This window comes from Oryx dammah, unplaced genomic scaffold (assembly GCF_014754425.2).
Source record: "Oryx dammah isolate SB20612 unplaced genomic scaffold, SCBI_Odam_1.1 HiC_scaffold_10, whole genome shotgun sequence".
NCBI classification, from domain to species: Eukaryota; Metazoa; Chordata; class Mammalia; order Artiodactyla; family Bovidae; genus Oryx; species Oryx dammah.
In genome coordinates, this window is record NW_024070194.1 from 46,879,881 (window position 1) to 46,902,970 (window position 23,090).

Here is a 23,090-nt window from a genome sequence, read left to right on the forward strand (position 1 = left end):
AGTTGAGTAAAAATAGAAGTCTACTTTTTTCTGCTTAAGTTCTTTAAAATACATATAACAGATTTAAAGTGAAAGTTATAATATTATCGTTGGAGTTTTCAATGTATGTAAATATAATACATTTGACAACTACACAAAAAGAAGTGGAGGTATAGGGACTTACATAATTGCAAGTTTTATATATTTTATGTAAAATGTCACAAAGTTACTTAAACTGTGAATGGTCAGATATATGTATATTGTAATCCCTAGAGCAACCAGTAAAAAAGCAATGCAAAGAGATATAAGCAGAGAGCCACTAGGTAAATTAAAATGGAATACTAAAGAACATTCAAACACCACCATCACAAAGTAGACAAGGAATTAAAAAACAAAGGGAATAAACGGAAAACAAATAATAAAAGTGTGGCTTAAATCATTTCATCAATTCAAAAAATGTTAATGGTCTATATATTTCTCTTAAAAGGCAGAGAGCCATAGAATGGGTGAAAAAGCAAGATCCCAGTACATACTGTCCACACGTCTACAGGAAAGACACATTAAATATAAAGACACGGATATGTTGATAATAAACACAAGATGATATACCATATAAACACTAAGCATAAGAAGGCTGAAGTGGCTACTTAGATAAGATTCCTCAAGGAAAAAAAGAATATTTTAAAATGATAAAAGATAAATGTATTCTGTGCAACCCCATGGACTGCAGCCTACCAGGCTCCTCCATCCATGGGATTTTCCAGGCAAGAGTACTGGAGTGGGTTGCCAGTGCCTTCTCCGACATACATAATAACAAAGCAAAATTGGACTGAGTTAAATGGAGAAGTGGATAATCTCACAATCATAGTAAGAGATTTCAATGCCTCTCTTGCAACATTTGATAGGACCAGACAAAATGTCAGCAAGACACAGGTGATCTGAACACCACTACCAATTTCCTGGGTCTAGTTAATGTCTACGTAGCATCACATCCAGTAATAGCAGAATACACATTCTTTTCACATGTAAAATAGTAAAGAACAGAAATTAACAAAATATTTTTAGAAAACAAAGGAAAACAAAATTTAAAAACTGAGTCAAAAAGAGAAAATCACCAATATAAAGGATGAAAAAGAGGTTGTGGGAATGGAGATTATGGAGTTAAACATCAAACAGAATACTGGTGGTATAATCAAAGCAATTTCTCTCCAAATAATCATGACTCTGCCTAATAAAGTCTTTTACCTGCTGCGTGTTAAGTCGCTTCAGTTGTGTCCAACTCTCTGAGACTGCATGGACGGTAGCGTGAGGCTCCTTTGTCCATGGAATTTTCCAGGCAAGAATACTGGAGTGGGTTGCCATTTCCTCCTCCAGGGGAGCTTCCCAACCATCACCTGGCAGATTCTTTACCACTAGTGCCACCTAGGGAGCCCAAACCTATCTAAAATTCTAAAACTGCTCTTAAAAATATCTTCTTTAATTAATTAAATCTTCCACATTTGATACTATGGCTGTTTTCCCACACATGTCTAATACAGTGAATCACCTGAGATGCTGTCTGTGAACAGATTTTCAGGAATTCTGTCAGATCTCCAGGAGAATCTCTCTGGAATCTCAAGGGATCTTTATTATCAGGCAAGTATGGAAAACATTGTTCTGGGGATCTTTTGACATTAGCACCTGTTAAAAAGGATAATTACCCCTCTAGGGATTTCTTTGGGGCGTCTCAGCCCTAGAACACTTCTGGATGTTGTTCATTTCTGTAACAACTTTAGATGTAGATAATATTTTAATAGATGGATACACTGAGTCCAAGGTGCAGTGGTGACTCTTTGTGACCCCATGAACTGTAGCCCACAAGGTTCCTCTGTCCATGGAATTCTCCAGGCAATACTTGAGTGGGTTGCCATTTCCTTCTCCAGGGAATCTCCCGACCCAGGGGTTGAACCTGGGTCTCCTGCATTGCAGGTGGATTATTTACCATCTGAACCACCAGGGAAGTCCAAGGTGCCTTGAATAATATCAAAACTACAGGGGAGGGTTACATTTGATAGACACTCTTATTAAGATTTATCCTCTTCACAAGAAGTTAGTTTTTACTCTAGGTGGTGCTAGTGGTAAAGAACCCGCCTGCCGATGCAGGAGACCTAAGAGACGTGGGTTCAATTCCTGGGTCGGGGAGATCCCCTGGAGGAGGGCATGGCAACCCATTCTAGTGGTCTTGCCGGGAGAATCCCATGAGGAGGCTGGTGGGCTACAGTTCATAGGGTGGCAAACAGTTGGACACGACTGAAGTGACTTAGTGCACACACTCACTGGGCTACAGTAAAGAGGATCTGGAGCTGGAAAGGCTTGTGTAGTGTTACATGGGAGGAAGAACATGAAACCTGGTTTCAAATCAAGTGCGATTATTGCCTACACAACTTCTGGGTAAGTCACAGTATCCTTTTTACCTGTTTCCTCCTCTCTGAAATGGGGATATTGACCATCTTATATCATTGTTGGGAGGACAAAATAAGACAAAGGCAATGAAGAAACTAGTAAATTATTAAATTTGTTTTTTCCTTTGTAATCTGTTTTCCTCTAGGATTCATCTGTAATCACTCACTTGTAAGCTTATTAATTGTTTTTCAAAATTTTCTAATGACTTGCATATTACAATTCAGCTTTTGTGAGAGTAGTGCATAATTAAAGGAAAAATAAAAAGAAACGGTTTAATTACATATTTCCATTTTTCCTTTACTTTCATCTCTTTTGGTAGAAATTAGCAACCCTATAACTTATGGCTGAAAATGATTATGAACAATAACTTGGAAAAATGTAGTAATGAGGTAACAGAAAACTATAATTTTAAAATAAAGTCAAACTCATCCAAAACTGGAGAACACTGCTAAGGGCAATATACAAACAACTTTTTTTTTTTTTAAACATTACTAAAACCACTCAAAAAGCCAACATTTCAATCTAGTCTTTTAGATGGCTCCCTAATATCAACAAATTATTAAGTAGTTAAATGGCATTTATTCTGAATATCAAAATGCTTCCAGGATCATGTTTCGTTTGTAAGCATGCCTGTGAAAACCAGTTTTATAAAAACAGACCTTATTCTCTATCCTGAAAAGAAGCCTACCGCATTCAGATTATATGGCCATGAAAAGCTCATTTTACTATATGTCAATGACTACAATATGAAAAGTAATTAAGAAACATTTATATTACAAGAAGCCTCCTTTAGCTCTCTGTAGTTTGGTCCTTCTGATCTTAAAGCTTGTTGAAAACTCTGGAAATTAAAGAAGTAGAATACACTTCTATTTAGAAGAAAACTTGTAAGTAATAATTAATGTCATGCATGCGCTAAAATTCACCATAGAAACTGAGTGGGAAGCTGAAATCAACAAATGCCTTGCCTGTGTAATCTGGGGCTTTTCCCTGAACTTTCAGGCCTCAGTTTTCTCCTCTGTAAAATGTGGATAAGGTCACTCTGTCCTCCCCAGGGCTGGGGTGAAGGCTAGCTGTGAATGCTGGCCACCAGCTTGCAGCACACATGCTGTGTAAGTGCTGGGCCAGCATGCGCAGCATGAAACGGGCCAGAACTTACGGGGCACTGTCACGCCATAGTGCTGTGTGTCACTGATCAGCAGCTTTCGTTTCAGTTCATTCAAACCTACTCCGACAGGACCTGCAAGACAGGATAACAGAAATTCATCCCTCAACAAAACACCATAGAAACATTCCTACAACTGACCTGAATCCATGAGACAGACTGAAAATGTGTATCGAACTTCATATGCATCCCAAGTAAAGAGATTATCTCTAGTCAAGTCGTACATAAGAAAAAACTAGGGAGTTACCTGTACATAAGAAAAAGCTAGGAGTTATCTGGTGGTTTTTCTACTTTTTATTTTTTAATGATTATTTTTTGTATGTCACTTTTCTACTTTTCAAATTTAAATTCCCACCTTGCCATTAAAAAGATCAGAAATCTTTGTTTTCAATGAAACATACTCAAGAGTGTTTGTTTGAGTACATTAACAGGTAACAGTATCCAGAAGAGCTTAAAAAATAGGTTCACCTTTAAAAAAGTGGAATTACACAGTCTGGATAGGGATCCCTTCAATTTTAAATATTTATATTTAAATATAAATATTTAAATTTCCATAAAAGAAAATCTTTGAACCTTGATTTTAGGTGCAAACCTAGCTATCCATTGTAAATTTGCACGACTGGCAGCACCATGTTAAGACCCTCTGCAACCCTGTATATTCTCAGTTGGTCCTTAAGTCTTTGAAAACTTGCAAAGAATTGTGTGGTGCTGTGTGCTCAGTTGCTCAGTGGTGTCTGACTCTTTGCGACCCCGTGGACTGTAGCCCACCAAGTGGAGTGGGTTGCCATGCCCTCCTCCAGGGGAATCTTCCCAACCCAGGGATCGTACCCAGGTCTCCCGCATTGCAGGTGGATTCTTTACTGTCTGAGCCAGCAGGGAAACATAGACCTTACGTATTCAAATCAGTGTGCACATACTGAACAACCTGGAGCAAACAAGGCGTATGTAAAAGCTGTGAAGAATAAGAGGTGATGCGTGAAGTTTGCCTTCAAAGAGAAATAACTAGGTTGGGAGAGTAACACGAAACGATTAGGCGACAGGGGACAGAAAAGAAAAAGCAGTTTCAAACACAAGTCTGAAATCGAAAGTCAGAAGGACACAAGTGCTGGACAGCTAGCTGCCCACAGCACTGCCATCAGGGCCTGTTTAGTGACCTCCACCCTGCCCTTCAGCTGAAGCCCCAGGCAGTCCTGATGCGTCCTTCAGAGCTCTGCTCAAACAACCCTTTCTCAGGAGTGTCTCTCCTACCCCTCTGTCTCATCCTTAAGTTATCAGAGTATCCTGATACCTCCCTCATAATACTTAAAAATCGTAACAAACAACTGGAGGATGCATTGCTTAATGGCCTCGCGTCTGCCTATAATGCAGGAGACCTGGGTTCGATCCCTGGGGGTCGGGAAGATCCCCTGGAGAAGGAAATGGCAACCCGCTCCAGTATTTTTGCCTGGAAAATCCCATGGACTGAGGATCCTGGTAGGCTCCAGTCCATGGGCTCACAAAGAGTCAGACAGGATTGAGCGGCTTCACTTTCTTTTCTACCACCAAACAGAGGCACCGTGAGAGCAGGAATCATATTCTGTTGTTTCCCTTCCCCATAAGGTCAGCCCTCCAGACCGTTGCTGAGTGAACCTAACTTCTAGGGCTCCCATCACCACACGAGGCTCAGGAGACCTCAGCAATGTGGAGAACAGAGATGCCCACACATGCATGCCTCAGAGTCCTCCCCAAAACACACACATCTAGATGTGGCAGCACCCCCCCAACAGCCTCCTCTCCAGGCACACGCCCGACGCCTTCTCTTAGGAACATCCCTTCCTGCGTCTTCACCTCTCTTGCTTTCTGTTTCAAGCTCCTTCGCAACAATACTCAAAAAGTTAATATTGTCACATACCTTAAAACAGTAAGAATGACCAGGAAAAGTCGAAAACACCTCCCCCTAACCTTATATTCTCCTTCAAGTCACTGCACACTCCTGTCCCAGCATCTCTAGGCTTTAGCCACTTCTCACCAGCATCACCCACTCTTCCTCCACCGGGAAGAGAGTCAAATATGGATCCTTTGACAGGTCTGCACAGATTGCATGTTGGGAGCCATGTGTTTCTCCATAAACTTCATTCTCACCTCTCTCCGCACACTCCAGCTACATGAGAACCCCCACGTCCTGGAATGTAGCGAATTCTCCTTTGTGCTGCTGGGTCCTCATCACACGCCTCTCACTTTTGCAGAAACAGTCCTGTCCTTTCCTGGCCTGCAAAGTCATGCCTGTTGTTCGGGATTCGGCTTAGCTGTGGGATTTTTCCCTAACACTTTAAATGTGGGTCAAAGGCCATTTTCTTGTGCTCCCTGTACTTGCGCATCAATAGATCACACTCTGCCGCAGTTGTCTACTTGTCTTTATTCTCTAACAGAGTCAGCGATGTCATCTGTTTGTTCACCAATTGCTTCTTTTGGCAAAATGTAGACACTTATTAGTTTGATTTATTTATTTCAGTTACATTCAGTAATTACTGAGCATCTACTGGCTCAGATGGTCAAGAATTTGCCTATACTGTGGGAGACCCAGGTTTGATCCCTGGGTCAGGAAGATTCCCTGGAGAAGGGAGTGGCAACCCACTCCAGTATTCTTGCCTGGAGAATTCCATGGACAGTGGAACCTGGTAGGCTGCAGTCCATGGGGTTGCAAAGAGTTGGACACGACTGAGCAACTAACCCTTCACTTCACTTCAGTCATTATGCTGTGACAGAAGTAAAACTATTTGCCAAATGAACCCAAGGCATGGGAGTTAAAGGAAGAAGTGTTTGCACCTAGAATGTCTGGATGTGCTGGTGAGATAACATGCTCAGAGTGATAGCAGAGGTTGGTGGAGCTCACATTTGAACTTGGCTCCTGAATCTTAAGACAAAGCAGAAGTGGGGTGATGGATCTGCCTCTGCAACAGTGAGTTTAAGGGACAGAAACCTGTCCCCCTAAGTTCAGGAAAGGAGTACAGTGTGATAGGAGGTGCAGGGTGGGGGTCTCCCTGTGCGTGAAGCAGAAGGGAGAAAAAATGATGAGCACTGGTCTCCAAAACCCAGGCACCATGCAGGGGCTGATGTGTTTGATCTCCTCTGAAGGGACCAACAACATTTTGAGTAAGTACTCAAACTTCCTCCTTTAAATAAAAACAGAAAACAAACAAGAAAAACAAGGGGTTTTACGATGCTTTGTGGATGATGCAAACCTGATTGTATATGCTCCAAAAAAAAAAATGAAAAAGAGGCAAAGAAAACACTAAAACTTAACTAGCGGGTGGGCCCTGGCCTGCCTGCTGCCCACCAAGGCACCAAGAACTAAAGGGGGACATGAATTCACTGCTCCTTCAGCAGGTCTAAGTTCTGGAGTACTTCCCAGAGTGTGAGCTAATTTGCTGAGTGAAAGTCTAGCATTTTTTCTTTTTTTCTTTCTTCTTTTACCCATGCCAAAAACCTACAGTGATTTATTTTAACTCTGGAGGAAAAAACTAGGTATGTTTGAATTAGTGGGGGGAAAGTATGCTGCTTTTTAACGTGATACCCTTAAATTTGGACTACTTTCAATTCCAGCCCTTATAACCTAACTCTTACTAGGGACCTTGCTTTATTGCACACCCACAGACCATGCCAAGAATGTGCAGTGGCAAACAATTTTAAAAATTTCCCCTAGATTAGGTTATTTGAAGACATTATCTTCATGGTGGGATACTGTGTGGGATACTCTCACAAAATAACTAAAACAGGGATGTAATTTTAATCATTCTTATACAAAATTGCCTGGCAGACCAATAAACAGCATCTTCCCTGCCAGGTCCTTGAATCAATTCTATTATCCATACTGGTGAAGTTCTGGGTGTTTTCCTCTTTTAGATCCTGACCTTAAGATCACATCTTATATATATGTGCTCAGTCGCATCCAACTCTTTGCAACCCCTGGACTGCAGCCCACTGGGCTCCTCTGTCCATGTAATGCTCCAGGCAGGAATACTGGAGTGGGTTGTCATTTCCTTCTCCAGGGATCGAAGGGCATACACTCACATTTTTAGCTGAATGGTTTGTATTTAGACTACTTACACCACAGTTGGCTTAGGGATACACACGGAGTTAGGTTCATTCATACGCCTTTAAGGAGACACATTCATTTACTTTGCAGTGTATAAATTTTTTACCACAGTTGGTGAAAGGCACTGACAAATATGTATACAAATAAGTTACTCAGAGTTTGTGTCCAGCTGTGGTTGTCCAGGGCTTCTCTTGTGGCTCAGCTGGTAAAGAATCCGCCTGCAATGTGGGAGACCGGGATTTGATCCCTGGGTTGGGAAGATCTCCTGGAGAAGGGAATGGCTACCCACTCCAGTATTCTGTCCTGGAGAATTTCACAGACTGTATAGCCCATGGGGTTGCAAAGAGTCGGACACGACTGAGCAAGTAGTTGTTCATGCTAAAGAGAAGCAGAGAAGACAGCCTAAATAGTGCATATTTAAATCACAGACAGCAGGCTTTGGAAAGGCAAAGATGATGATGATACAATGAGGTCAGGCTTGTATCACGTGGTTCACATACACCATGACTAATCTTCAAAACATCCCTGCAAGAAAGGTATTATTATCCTCGCTTTACAGATGAGAAAACCGAGATGATGAAAGGGCAAGTAATTTTCCCAAGATCGCACATCTGGAGTGTGGCTTAGCTGGTATTCAGAAGCCTGTGTGTCTGCTCAAGAGTCCACATACTTTCCACCCAATCCATCATCTTATCGAAAGAATGCTGACAGGACACAGGCTCAGGTAACGAGGTGCTCAGCTGTTTGTAGCTGTGACCCATAACTTCAGAGAGTCTTTCACCCCATTTCAAGTTGCCTCGCACTTTAAACAGTGATGAAAAGTTATACTTGTGGAATACAAGACTCAGGCTACAAAAAATGGCAGAAGTCAAATCCAGTGAACTCAGATCTTACCCTGTGCAGAACTTCTGAGAACTCTAAACTAAACTTAAGGAAGATGACAAGCATACCAGGCCTGGGCAACATACACAGGGCATGTCTATTCCGATTCTTGATTCAGGACTAAGGAAAATCAGACGGACTGATGATATCAAAGGGGAAGGCAAAAAAGCACGTTAAAAAATCATTTGGAGTTCACTAATTTGGAATGCATGCAGTAAATGGGTATTCATACAGTGGATGGGCTTGCTAGCTTTAAAAACAAAGGAATGACTCTATTCAAAGCAGAAATGTAAATAAGTCTTTTTTTAAATCTGATAACAATTTAGAAAATCATTTTGCATTCAAATTCTAGAAAGAATAAAGTCATGAGTCATCTGCATTAGTTGAAATTCTTGTAAAAAATATATTAAATGGAGAAGTAAGATAATTAGAAAGGTATATATTTTTCTTTTTTGGCTGTAGATTATGATTTTATTATGTATTTTCACCCAGAATACCACAGCAGTGATAATATGTCTTGTGTTCTTCAGAAAGGCATATTACTTTCAATACTTGAATGCATTTAATTAGTAACTCCTTTCTGAGAGTAGGCAAATGTGTTGTGTGTGGTTTTATATAAAGGCTCATTCATTTCAGCCACAGAAATACAGCCCATTTGGGGGTTAATAAAATGATGCTAGTAAAATTTCTATTTAAAGCTTTACATTTAGGAAAATATGCACATTAACTAATGTAAAAATGCCTTTATTTTTATCTTATAAAGAAAGATTTTGAAGGGTAGGGTCAAGATGGTAGAGTAGGAAGACTGAGCTCACCTCCCACCACGAGCACACCAACATTAACAAATATTTACAGAGCAACTATCAATGAAAACAACCTGAAGACAGGTAGAAAATATCTTACACAACTAAAGATATAACGGGTCGGAGGCGTGGAGATAAGGTATAATCAAGACCCACCCACCCCAGGTAGGTGACCCACAAACAGGAGGAAATTTACAATTGCAGAGGTTCTCCCCAAAGAGCAAAGCATCCAGGTCCCACATCTAGCTCCCTAGCCTGGGGGTCCTGCATAAGAAAATGAGCTCCCAGAACTTCTGGCTTTAAAGGGCAGAGGGGCTTACTTTCAGCCGTGGGGAATAGAGACTCCGCTCTTAAAGGACAACTATAGAACCCTACACACTCTGAATCCCTGCATGGGGCAGAAATTTGAAAGGAAATTTGAAGTCTTTCCCATTCTATTGTTTTCCTCTATTTCTTTGCATTGTTCATTTAAGAAGGCCTTCTTATCTCTCCTTACTCTTCCCTGGAACTCTGCATTCAGTTGTGTTGATCTTTCCCTTTCTCCTTTGCTTTTTGCTTCTCTTCTTGCCTCAGCTATTTGTAAAGCCTCCTCAGACAACCGCTTCACCTTCTTATATTTCTTTTCCTCAGGGATGGTTTTGGTCACTGTCTCCTGTACAGTGTTACGAATTCTATCCATAGTTCTTCCGGCACTTTGTCTACCAGATCTAATCCCCTGAATGTATTTGTCACTTCCACTAAAATCGTAAGGGATTTGATTTAGGTCTTAGCTGAATGGCCTAGTGATTTTCCCCTACTTTCTTCAATTTAAGCCTGAATTTTGCAATAAGGAGCTGATGATCTGAGCCATAGTCAGCTCCAGGTCTTGTTTTTGCTGACTGTATCAGCTTCTCCATCTTGGGCTATAAAGAATATAATCAATCAGATTTCAGTATTGACCATCTGGTGATGTCCATGTGTAGAGTCCTCTCTCATGTTGCTGGATGAGGGTGTTCTTACACTCTATGTAAGAGGCTATGATGTTCTTACATCAAAAAAAAAATTTTAAAAAGCCGCTCTCTGACAGTGTACTTTTAAACTTCAACCATCTACTTATTTATATTATAGCACAAAGTCTGAGTCACTGAACAGTGAATAATTATTTACTAGAACAATAATGTATTATTATTGTGAAAATCATGTTTACAGAGACCAATGAAATATGGTATTTTTTTCAAATGACACTCATGATGTAGTCCTACAAAGAGTTAGCATAAAGTAATTTCTCTTTTGTAAACATCAAGCACAGAATTTAGTTGTAGTTTTTCTAAAGGCTGATGAATTTAATAATGTACATCAGGATGGGTGGTACCTTACACATAAAAGGTCAATATGCTAAAAATCATAGTATTAATCTGTTAGGAAATAAACTTCTCAGAGATTCAGGTAGGTAGAGATTAGCCCAATTAGTTTTAACATACTGTACACTCATCTAGAAAGCCATAGTGTATGAATAAGATAATTTTTATTTGCATCTAATAGTAAGTTGTATATTGGAAAGAAATCTGTTGCTCTGGCCAAGTACTATTCACTTCTGTTCCTGATCTTTGAACAGGTTGGCACAAACATGAAGACAGTATATTATGTGGAAAGCAACTAACACAGATGCAGCTTTTACTGCGTGTTTACCTCCAGTGTACCTGTACTGCTTAACATGACAATCCTTCTGCGTTTTCTCCCAGACATTGGCCAGACTTGTCACTCTTACTATCCGATGAAACATCAGAATTACTGAAGACTGCAATAAATATCCAAACTGTTTTTGTGACCTAAAAAAGCCACACTTACTCATCTGATTTATTGCAAAACAAATGAAAGCTCTGGGTATCCCTTGGATCAGACCCATGTTATAAAAAGTCTACTTATCATATTGTAGCACTACTATATTTGCTGCTCAAGGCATAAAATAAAAACAAGCTATTTGGCTCATAATCTTATAATGATCACATTAGTGGGTGGCTGAAGTTTTGTGTTGGGGAGTGACAGATCTGTTTATAAAGCTCAATTTAAAGTTCCCTGGGAATCAAACTATATAGAAAACATAGCAACTTAGCAGTTCGTAACGAGCCTTGAGAGAAATTGATTTTCTGTCCTCTGTTGTTCTATAGTGAGAGAAAAATGCAATTAATGAGGCATCAATTTTTATATTGCTGTCAGGAGGAGGAGGAGAAGAAAAAAAGGAGAAGGAGAATGAAAAGAAAAAGGAAGTAGGAAGCTTGTTGAAACAGCATTATTTTTTCCAAAGCAGCTATTACACCAGACTTAGATAAGAATGACTTTTAAGTATTTGTCTCACCCTTGACTCAGGGTTATGACAGGAGTGCAATAAAACTAAAAGGCAAGATAAAACCATCCTTGAGTCTCCCTTAGCTGTGTAGAACAGAGCATGGATCATTTCCTTACTTGTTCAAAAATGCAACTTTTTCAATGAGGCTACCATGATCTTTATTTAAAATAGCCAATGCCCAAGTCCCCTGATTCTACTCTGTTTCTATGTTCTTCTACATCATTTATCACCCTCTAAGTACAATATGATTGGCTTTATTATTTATTAATAATTTATTATGAATAAGTTTTCTGTCTATATGTTCTTCCCAGGGAAACAATGTTTGTGCTCTTCAGTGATGGACTCACGGATCTAGAACAGTGCCAGGCACTGCCTGTTCCTTCCCACACAAATGCACTGAACGAACATCAGTGTGATTTATGCCCAGAAAGGCTGCCAGAGTGTAAACATGTAAGACAGACCCAACAGCATAAAAAGCCAACTGTGGTTCTAATAAAGATCATATTTACCTCTTATATACAAGGATTATAATTTTAAATCCATCACACACTCATAGACTCAATTATAACTTTGGTGTTTACAGTTGTCCATATAAAACCCTGCAGAGCAGACTCTTAATTCCCACCAACATTCAATCAACCTTCAACAAAAGTTATACGAATTCTGATAAACATATTAACATTTACAGTTAGTCTTGACTGCTTACTTTCCTCTCTGCTTTATGTGGAAGACTTTTTGTTTTGCCAGTTTTATGGGAAAATGGTGACAGTCTTACAAAGGTCGATTTATTCAAACTACTTCCCCAAGGCAGACTTTAGGCGACATACAAGACTCCGCAGAAAGGAGAAGGAACAGTACTTCATACTCAAGCTAGAAACGTGAAATATACAGAAAGATTTATTGTCAGTTTCCTCCTATGTCTCATAACCAGACAGAACAAGTCACAAATTGTCTGACTATCCGCAAGATGAATTTGTGCTCTTTACCTCCTTAAGCTGTGAAATGTTTTAGTAGCTTTTTAACACCAAAGCTTTCTCCCTGCAAACACGCACTTAGTATGTGGCTTTATTACTTTACTCTTTAAAAATTCAGGTTTCGCTAAAGATAACACTTATATAGAAAATACACTAAATTTAGTATATTTAGTTTTAACATACTTTTGGAAGATACTTTTAAATGTAGAGGGGAATATAACAGAAACTGTCACAGAGATGTTTTAGTGGCTGAAATGTAGCTTGAAATAGCATCTTTTCAAAATGAAGAGAAAATTAAATACTTCTGATCAAGGTTCAAATTCCCCTGTCATATTTTTGTCATGTGAACAACTTGGATGATTTTAACTTCCTGAACATTAAGTCCAAGAATTAAAATCACAAAATATTATGGTTAAAAAAAAATGTAGATTCTGAACAGCCTTTTAATGATACTTATCTAACAGTTTCAGGGCAAACACCTTTATTCCCAGTGGCTTTGCAAATACTGGGAGGAGACAAATGAGGCCGGAGGAATCTGCTTATATTCTTTCCAGCTCTGTAAATTATGGGCTTCCCAGGTGGCGCTAGTGGTAAAGAACCCACCTGCCAATGCAGGAGACATTAGAGATGTGGGATCGATCCCTGGGTTGGGAAGATCCCCTGGAGGAGGGCATGGCAACACACTCCAGTATTCTTGTCTGGAGAATCCCATGGACAGAGGAACCTGGCGGGCTAGAGTCCATGGGTCACAAAGAGTTGGACACAACTGAAAACTTAGCACACACACGTTACAGCATCTGAGAACTATTTTTAAATATAATTTTTACAATCAGGAAAGGCAAACAGTTAATGCAGGAACAATGAGAATTTCCAAAAGTTTAATTCACTGCTGGACACACTCTTTCAGATGATGATAAACGGCTAAATGATCTAATTTATTAAGTATTTTGAACACCAAGCTTCCAAATCAGCAGAGGCCTATTCATATTTGAACATTTCAATAGTATTTTTAGCTAAGATACAAGAGCTCCATTTTATTAAAAGACTAGTAGAGCCAGGTATTGGTCTAAACCCATTGTAAATATTTCCTCTAGCTCTCAAACAAACTTAGAAAGCAAGAAAGTGATCTTGCTATTTTCATTTTTTAGATGAAGAAACTGCAGCCAGAGGACATGTGAAATGTGCAGGTGTCGTGTCCCCAGATACTGAATTACAGAACTGAACAGGGATGAGCCTGTCCTGCCCAGAAGTCTGCTTGTCACCGTCCACACTGTCCTGCACTATACCATCATGGGACCTAATAGACAGAGATTCCTCAAAACAATGAATGGATACCTTCAACAGCACCATATGGGACAAGCTGGAAGATTTTCTGAGTGGTGAGCACACAGAAAAAAGTGAATAATGGGAAATTCTTAGAAGCCCAGTCTACAGAGGCCACAGTGCAGGAGAAGACAAAAGACACAGCTGAAGGCCACTTCCATACCTCCACTTGTACAAGCATTCCTGATTTTAAAAGGTTTCCAAACCCTTCCTTTAGTAGAAACAAGAGAAGTAGCTTGTGTGAATTTAGTATTTTAACATGATTTTCTTTCTCTATTTCACATAGAGAGATTCAGGATATTCTATTTGCCTGGGTATACTATGTACTTTAACATCACAAAAAAATAAGACCAGTATTCTCCATTAAGTCTGTTTTGCTATAATGCAATAATATGGACTTTAAAAGTTCTGCATTATTAAAAATTATCTTTTACCAGCAAGGAACTAGAGTTTCATATAAACTTATTTTTCCAATAAAAATTTCAGAATAAAGACTAAAAATAATAATAAACCAGTTACTCTAAATAGATAAATATCACTGAGCAAATTCAGAATAGATTAAGACAATAGATTGTCTATTAAGACAAAATCAGAAGTTTTAAAACCATCATTATAACATATGCATGACAAAGAACAAAATGGAAGTGTGATGTTAAGAAAAGTAGAAAATCAAAATATTGGGTTGGCCAAAAGGTTCGTTTAGGTTTTCTCATAAGACATTATAGAAAAACTCAAATGAACTTTATGGTCAACTCAATAAATTGCAGCCAGTTGGCAACAATCAACAAAGAACGCAGTGGCAACTGAACCCAACCAACCAGAGCAAGGGGCTTCCCTAGGGTATATGGGCTGAGCACTTCAATGTCACAAGGAGCAACAGGTAAAAAGCAAAATGCAGAATCTCTGGCCTCACCTGGGACTCCCAGATCAGAACCTGCATTTTAAGATTCACAAGTGACTCAAATGCCTTTTGAAGTTTGAGAAGCGCTGGAGTCTGGGCTGGCTGAGTCGGTGTTCGTGGCCTCAGGGATAACGGGGGTCTCTGTCTACACCAGCATGACAGGACTGGGGGACTGAAGGTTGTAGACAAAGCAGATGGTAAAAGCAAGCCCAGGAATCCTCCCGGGTGGCCGAGAGGGCTGCAGGGTAGGGGCCAGCCGAACATGGGAACAGACTGGGGGAGAGAGCAGGCAAACCTGCTAGGATGCTTTAGTGAAGTACTGGTAAACTCAAGGATCAGGAAAGTGGACCGCTCATGCCATGTGCAACGTGGTGCCCCAGATGGCCAGCGCGGGGGAGGCAGAGCTGACCAGACCCTGGCCCACCCCACCTCCAGAGGAAATGTGACTCAGGCTGGGGCTCTTGTGCACAGAGAGGCTCTCAAGAGACTCGGAACTGAACTTGCACAGAATGTCGAAGTATCTGTTAGAAAAATGAATGTAGGGCTCTAAACCAAAGGCAAAAAGAGAAAAGTAGGATATTCAGGACTGGCACACAGTGTCGACACAGCCCTGATTTTGCAGATCAAAAGCAGTATTCCACAGGGAGATAAGGAATAGGCTCTGGTCCTGAACTGTCTGGGGCAGAATGGGCTCCACGGCTTAGAAGCTGGATCCAGGGCCAGTGATTTACTTCTCTCATCTGTGTGCTTGAGTTTCTTCTTCTGTAAAATGGGGACATGAAAAGTATTTACCTCATAGCCACAGCGAGGGCTAAGGAAATAATAAAAGCATACCCCTGAGCACAGTGCCTGGACTCAATACACATCAGCCACTGTTATGACACAGGGCTCAGGAAGGGCGGGACCTGCCTAAGAAACAAGTTAAAACTGAAAAACAGTTGGGACAGTTTCAAAGCAGTTGGGTACAGCAGAGAGTAAGAAAACATTACAGTTAGATCTCAGTTTGTAATAGAGAAACCTAAGTCGCAAAAAGGGGTGTTTTAGTTGTTGATGAAGAAATGCAGTGAATTATTTACTCAAGGCCTGGAAAACTCCAAAGAGGAAGGACACGTTAATGGGGAGAAATACATAGCAAAGGAAATAAGACTCTTCACTGACTCTTCACTTTGAAGCATCAACACTGAGCATCCCCAGTGTGGGAGTATCTTGGAGTTAATACCCCTTTGGGGAGATGAAAGGAGAATTTCCCCCAAGAATCACATCTCTGAAACCTAAGGAATTCCAAGAAGGAATTAAAAGCAGTTAAGAGCAGTCACTGCAGGCTGAGTGATGTCACAGGCTGAACAACTAAAATTAAAGTGAAGAAAGCCCTAGGATCTGGCCTAGAGTATAAACATACAGTGACAAGAGCACACGGTATCTGGTTAGAAACTAAGGCACCTGGCTCACTACACAGATCCACATTCAACTTAGAGGTCAGGTGCCAGGAACCCGAAGATCAAGGGACAAAAGGGATTTAGGGCAAGATAAGTGCCCACAGTTAAATTAGCCTCAGGACTCCCGTGGTGGTCCAGTGGTTAAGAATCCACCCTCCAACGTGGGGGATGCAGGTTTGATCCCTGGTCGGGGAACTAAGATCCCACATGCCACGGAGTAACTAAGCCTGCACACCACAGCTACTGAGCTCATGCGCTGCAACTAAGACTCGATGCAGCCAAATAAATTAAAAAAATAAAAAATTAACTTCTTCATTAAAGATTTTCCCCAGATATATTTTAGTTCAGTGATCGTGGATCTAGACAATCAGTGCTCATGTAAAGCAGCACCCAAAACACTGCAGATCACTGTGACTGGAGCTCACAATGGAACGCTGTGATACAGTTTTCTGGGAGCATTAATTTACCTGAAAAGGTAGCTGGGGTGATGCTGTGTTTTTATTCTGTCCCAACACCCTTTGAAACTGGGTAGGAGATATGTCAGTGAGGGCTGTGTTGTCCAGTTCTGAGGAGGCTGATTGGGAATGCCTGTCTCCACAGAGGCAAGCTGTGTATGATGGGAGTTCCAGCTTCACGCTGGTGGGGAAAGCCTAACACAGCCTGTCTGTCCCACTGATTACAACTGAAACCTCCGGAGAGCACACAAAAAGCAATGATCTGGGGGTTTTGGAGAAGCAAACAAAAGCAGGCAGAGTGTAAAAGGAAGTCAGGTCCTGAGAGGTGAGCCCCAAGGAGGTGTGATGGTGGTGGTTTAATCACAAAGTCATGTCCGACTCTTGCAACCCGATGGACTGTAGCCTGCCAGGCTCCTCTGTCCATGGGATTCTCCAGGCAAGAATACTGGAGTGGGTTGCCATTTCCTTCTCCAGGGGGATCTTCCCAACCCAAGGATTGAACCCAGGTCTCCTGCATTGCAGGCAAATTCTTAACCAACTGAGCTATGAAGGGAAGCCTCCAAGGGGTGAAGGTTCCCATTTTATTTTTCTTCTCTTCTTTGACTTTGCCCAGAGGATGAGGCTCTGTCTCAGAGCTGCACCATGGAGCAGGAGGCTGTGCAGCTGAGATCCCACAAAAGTTGTGATGACCGAGATGAACCTGAAGCAGCACAACAGAGGCTCTGAGAAACGAACTAAGATGTAAACCAATGTCTAAGTCTCTCTTACCCCAGGGATCATATGCATGGCACAGACCAGAAGCAGTGAAGAGCCTGGCCTAACCTGGGAGCCTAGCCAGGTTAACAGCCTGCTGAAAACAGCATAATCCAGAGGAATTTAGTAAGACCCAAAGTCTATATCAAATAATGTTCAGAACATCCAAGAGATGGAACAAATGATTCGACAAGCAGAACAAGGTAAAGGTGAACAATTCTCAAGGAGAAAGAATCAACAGATGCCAACCCTAAGATAACCCTGATGCTGGAACCATCTAAGACGAGAGAGTGGCTAAGCTTCAGAAGGTAAAACTAAACACACTTGAATGGAAACGTACAGTTCTTACAAAATAAGCAAAAACTATGAAAAAGAGCTAGTAATTTCCCAAATGAAGAAAATACCTGAAAGAAAAAAAATTGCTCAGTGGGCTAAACAGCAAAACAGATAATGAGGAAAAGAGTTAGAGATCTTGAGAGGAAAAACAAACAAACAAACAAGAAATCAAACTTGAACAACAGAGAAGCTCTGAGAAAAAACTTGTAAGAACTTGTGAAACTGCCTTAAAGGATCTAACATATGTGCTACTGGAGTCTCAGAGTAGAGGGGAAAGGATGGGTCAAAACAAACATCTTGGGGAACAAAATGGCCAAAAATTTGATGAATGTCATAAATTTTCAGATTTGAGAAGTCTGGGAAATCCAGACAGGTTAAATTCAAAAGACACATCATAATCAGTGCTAAAAACCAAAGATAAGGAAAAAACTTGAAAACAACTAGAGAATAATTACACACATAGATAAAGCCAAAAAGTCATCAATATATTAATATAAAATAAGAAAAAAAATAATCACATTACCCAAAAGAAGGCAGGAAAGAGGAACAAAGAAAAATTTTGAGAAGTACAAGGGGCCAAAGAGAAAACAAATCATAAAATATCAATAGTAGGCTTAAATCCAACCATATCAATAGTTAAATGTAAATTTAATATGAACATATATGTGGGTGCTTAGTTGCTCAGTTGTGTCAGACTCTGCGATCCCATGGAATATAGCCCGCCAGGCTCCTCTGTCCATGGGGATTCTCTAGACAAGAATTCTGGAGTGGTTTGCCATGCCCTCCAGGGGATCTTCCTAACCCAGGGATCAAACCCAGGTCTCCTGCATCGCAGGTGGAGTCTTTACTGTCTGAGCCACCACAGAAGCCCTATATTAAATTTTAAACATATCAATAAAAGACCCTGATTATTAAACTGGACATCTAAAACAAGACCCAATACTATCCTGTCTGAAAGACATAGATGGATTAAAGTAAAAGAAAGTGATGTACCAGGCAAACAATAAGCAGAAGAAAGCTTGAGTGGCTATGTTATATATCACATAAAGTGACTTCAGGATAATGAATATTACCAGGGGTAAAAAAAGAACATTACACAATAAAAGTGACTTCACTAAGAAAACATAATACTCCTAAATGTGTATCCACCCAGCAACAGAGCTTCTAAATCTATAAAGTAAAAGTGGATTAATGTGAAAAGAGAAATAGACACATCTACAGTTAGAGAATTTAACAGTCTTCTCCCAACAATTAACAGAGCAAGTGGACAAATAATAAAAATACAGAAGACCTGAATAATAATATCAACCTACTTGACTTATTATATGTATAAAACACTCTATTCAACAACAACGGAACACATTCTTTTTACAAATACAAAGAACACATTCTTTGTATTCTGGGCTAAAAAAAAAAAGAAAAAGAAATTTTGACAAACTTAAAAAAATAATTGAAATCATACAAAGCATATACTCTGATTATGATGGAATTAAATAAATCAATAGCCAAAAGATACCTGGATAATCCCTAAGTATGTGAAAATTAAACAACACATATGTGAACAACTCACTGATCAAAGAAGTCACAACAGAAATTAGAAAATATTCTGATCTTAATGATATGTTATAAAAACACAATCAAAAGTTGTAGGATGCAGTGCTTAGAGGCAAATTTAAATTTATGCCCAGTTAGTACTTAAACATTTGTAAACGGGTTTTTGCTCAGTGATCAAAAATTCAACTTGATAAAACTAGAAAAAGAAATCCAAAGAAGGCAGAGAAAGGGGCTTCCCAGGTGGCGCTAGTGGTAAAGAACCCACTTGCCAATGCAGGAAACACAAGACACGGGTTCTAATCCTGGGTCAGAAAGATTCTCTAGAGGAAGGCATGGCAACCCACTCCAGTATTCTTGCTTGGAGAATCCCATGGACAGAGGAGCCTGGTGGGCTACAGTCCATGGATTCACAAAGAGTCGGACACGACTGAACTTAGTATGCACACACTGCTACAGAGAGAAGGTCCAGGAAAACGCCAATCCCATGACACAGATATCTTGTAAAGTCTCAATGTCATAAGTACAAAAAGACTACAAAGATTTCATTTTAGAGGCCAAAAGGTGTTCAAGATGAGATTTTTTTTTTTCACTTGAACACTTCCAGCATTGTGCCCTCTGAAGTTAAATTCTCACTGTTTTACTTCCTCAGCATCACACAAGCCATTACTTACCAACCAAGACAACGAGTCTGTATTTCTCATTCGTCTGCCGTCGATAGGGTGTTACTTCCTCATACGTGGGCACATCAGCTGTGTCGTACTGGTCACTCCTCTTGCACTCGTACATGGATTTATTTGTTTTCTTATCTTTTCTACTAAGACGGAAACTTCTTCTAAAACCAGCTGCAAATACAAAAAAAAACCTTTTTAGCAGTTAGAACTAAAAAAAGACACCCCCTCTAAAAAAAATTTTTTTAAACCCCTCAAAGTTGGGCTGGATTTTATTTACCATAATAGCATTACCAGTGCACTGAATAATAAAAGGGAAATAGATCCTCATGATTTCATTAAAACCACTGATAAAAGAATCATAACTGTAAGACTTTTAAGTTTTGTTTGCTTCCCAATCATAAAGAGTTCTTTTCAAAAATCAGGAAACAAAATAAAGAGGTCAGATATCATAAAGAACATTTTTGCACAGAGTGATGAACACAATTGTAAGAAAAAGTTAAAAGCACTGCAGAAACCTTTTAAATAGAAATGATGAATTCTCCCATTCATAAATACTAGAATCTTTTACACTGTGTTCTAAGCACAGCCTAACAACATCCCTGTGGCACAGACAGCATCTATTGTTAAACAGAAAGAAAACGAAAGTGTCCAAAATGTGTCCTACAAGTGGCCCACAAAAGTGGCCTAATGTGTCCAAAAGACCTCTGACTGGATCAGGCAGACAGAACCAGAGTATCACTGACAGCAAGTTACTTCACCACTCTGAGACCCCAGTAGGTGGAGTAAACGACCAAGCCTCAGGTTCTTTTCTCCTATAGAAATTCTATGCTAATACTGAAGTGGAGAGCCATTCCCTTCTCTGAGGCATCTTCCTAACTCAGGGACCGAACCTGGGCCTCCTGCATTGCAGGCAGATTCCTTACTGTCTGAGTCATTAGGGAAGCCCTTTACAATGTGAAGCTGACTGGAATTTGAAAATAAGTTTCTGAGCCACAGTTGTGTACTCTTACTAATACCGTGCCATATTTTACTAAAACACCTTTTCAAGTATTTAATTAAGTTTCCTGTCTGCTTAAACAGCTCCCTCCAGCACACTGCTGTCATTCGACATGTTGGCTTAGAAAAGCGAAGGCAAAAGTTCCTTGTCTCAGGCAAACCCTATTTCACTCTGCTTGTTCTTCACACAGTTATAACATTCTGGTTTAATGTTTTTTCTTGAAGAGTGGTATTTACCATACACATCATTCAAGGATTCTTGGCCTAACCAACACTCTCAAAATCCAGACTTTAAAGGGAGGCAACAGCCTGTTTATTACAATATGATAAATATTCTATATCAGTTTCATAACATAAAACAAATGCAAGCATATTTTTAAATGTATAAAAACAGATTCTCTTTAAAAAGAATACTAATCAAATCTGGTAAACAGGAACAAAACCTTAATAAAGGTATTTTACAGTAAAATGCAATAATGTGAAGTTTAGAGAACACAAAGAAAAATAAATATTACTATTGGATTTAAAAATTAATATTCAAAATAAAGGCAGTATTAAAAAACAATTAATGAATGTCCATGGAGTTCTATCACTCACCTTATAGATTCACAGTTTAATAAAAATCAAAATATTAAGAATGGAGTGATAAATATGTTCCTGGAACCCACTAAGAATTGGTCTGATCTTGAGATACTGAATTATTTGAGGAAGAAGATTTACAAAGAATTTGAAACAAGGAAGACAGCTGCTCTAATAATCTATTAAAGACAAAAGGAAAAAGCAAACAGAATAAATGATGAAACATATCATCTTACAAAGAAAGGTGAGATTTCAGGGACAAAGAAGAGGAAATGTACCAACCTGGTCCTAGGATGAAGAAAAGATGGGTGAATTCTAAGAATCTTAACTGCACAAAGAAGTCAAACTTCTATGGTGACGGTCAGAGGACAAACTGTAACTATGTTTTGTATTTTTTGGGGGAAAGACTCATGAGACATCCTGTAGGATTAGCAGGTAGAACTAAAAATCCCTTCACAATTATTCCTCATGGATTTCCTCAAGTCACTGCAAACATCTGGCACAGAAATGGATCGAAGACATACATGCCTCATCCACAATGAATCCAAAAGCAAAAACCAGAAAAATTCCTGATCGATGAATCCCAGCTAAATCCTGAATTTCAGTGAAAATGCTTATCTAATGGAGTCTTTATGATTAACTGAAGTTTTCACCTTTGTTGTAAGCAGTAATGATATAGTGGGGGAAGAGAAAAGGGAACCAGATTTCTAATGTGAGATCGCCATGGACATGCAGGGTGAGGAGCTGGGGGTCACTTGGGGGTGTGAGCTGTACAGCACTTAGTACAGAAAAGGTACTTAATTAAAATCTCTGGTGGCTCAGGGGTAGAGAATCTGCCTGCCAATGCAGGAGACATGGGTTTATTCCCTGGATCAGAAAGATCCTTTGGAGAAGGAAATGGCAACCCACTCCAGTACTCTTGCCTTGGAAATCCCATGGACAGAGGAGCCTGGCAGGCTATATATATAGTCCATGGGGTCGCAAAAGATTCGGACATGATCTAACAACTAAAACCATGAGAACAGATTTTCTAAACAGGATTTTAAAAAGGCAACCCCTAAAATTCTACTATCGTTTCTGTTTCATTTCTTTAATGTAAATTTCGACAAAGAAAGCCGGACACATTTGGGATTTTCACAAAGATAACTGCATGAAGCCGACAAAAAGGACACAGCACCGCGTCCACGAAGGTTCAGGGCTGGAGCGGCCCCGGAGAGGAGAGCATCAGGTTGCTGGGACCCCGCCCGGCCAGCGCATCAGGGACACCCCAGCGCTGGCCCGCGCACGACACGGCCCTGACCTCATTCACGTGTTTTCCAGGTGGCCACGACCACGCACACAGAATTCCCACAGGTTCTGAGGCCTGAGTGTCTTGGCCCAGCGCCTCATTTAGAAAACAAAAGGGGAAAAGTCAGCCAGGTCCACTGGGATCCCACGGGTACA

General features: G+C 40.1%; 1 protein-coding gene across 1 annotated transcript in view; it reads right to left on the bottom strand.

Moving 5' to 3' along the window:
• Positions 1-23,090, bottom strand: part of MPP7 (membrane palmitoylated protein 7) — a 226,725-nt gene that overhangs the window by 10,368 nt on the left and 193,267 nt on the right. Inside the window, exons 12-13 of the mRNA XM_040248020.1 lie at positions 20,073-20,243; positions 3,578-3,658 (exon numbers count right to left, since the gene is read on the bottom strand). Coding sequence (XP_040103954.1) covers positions 3,578-3,658; positions 20,073-20,243 — 252 coding nt within the window. The remainder of the gene's footprint in view (positions 1-3,577; positions 3,659-20,072; positions 20,244-23,090) is intronic.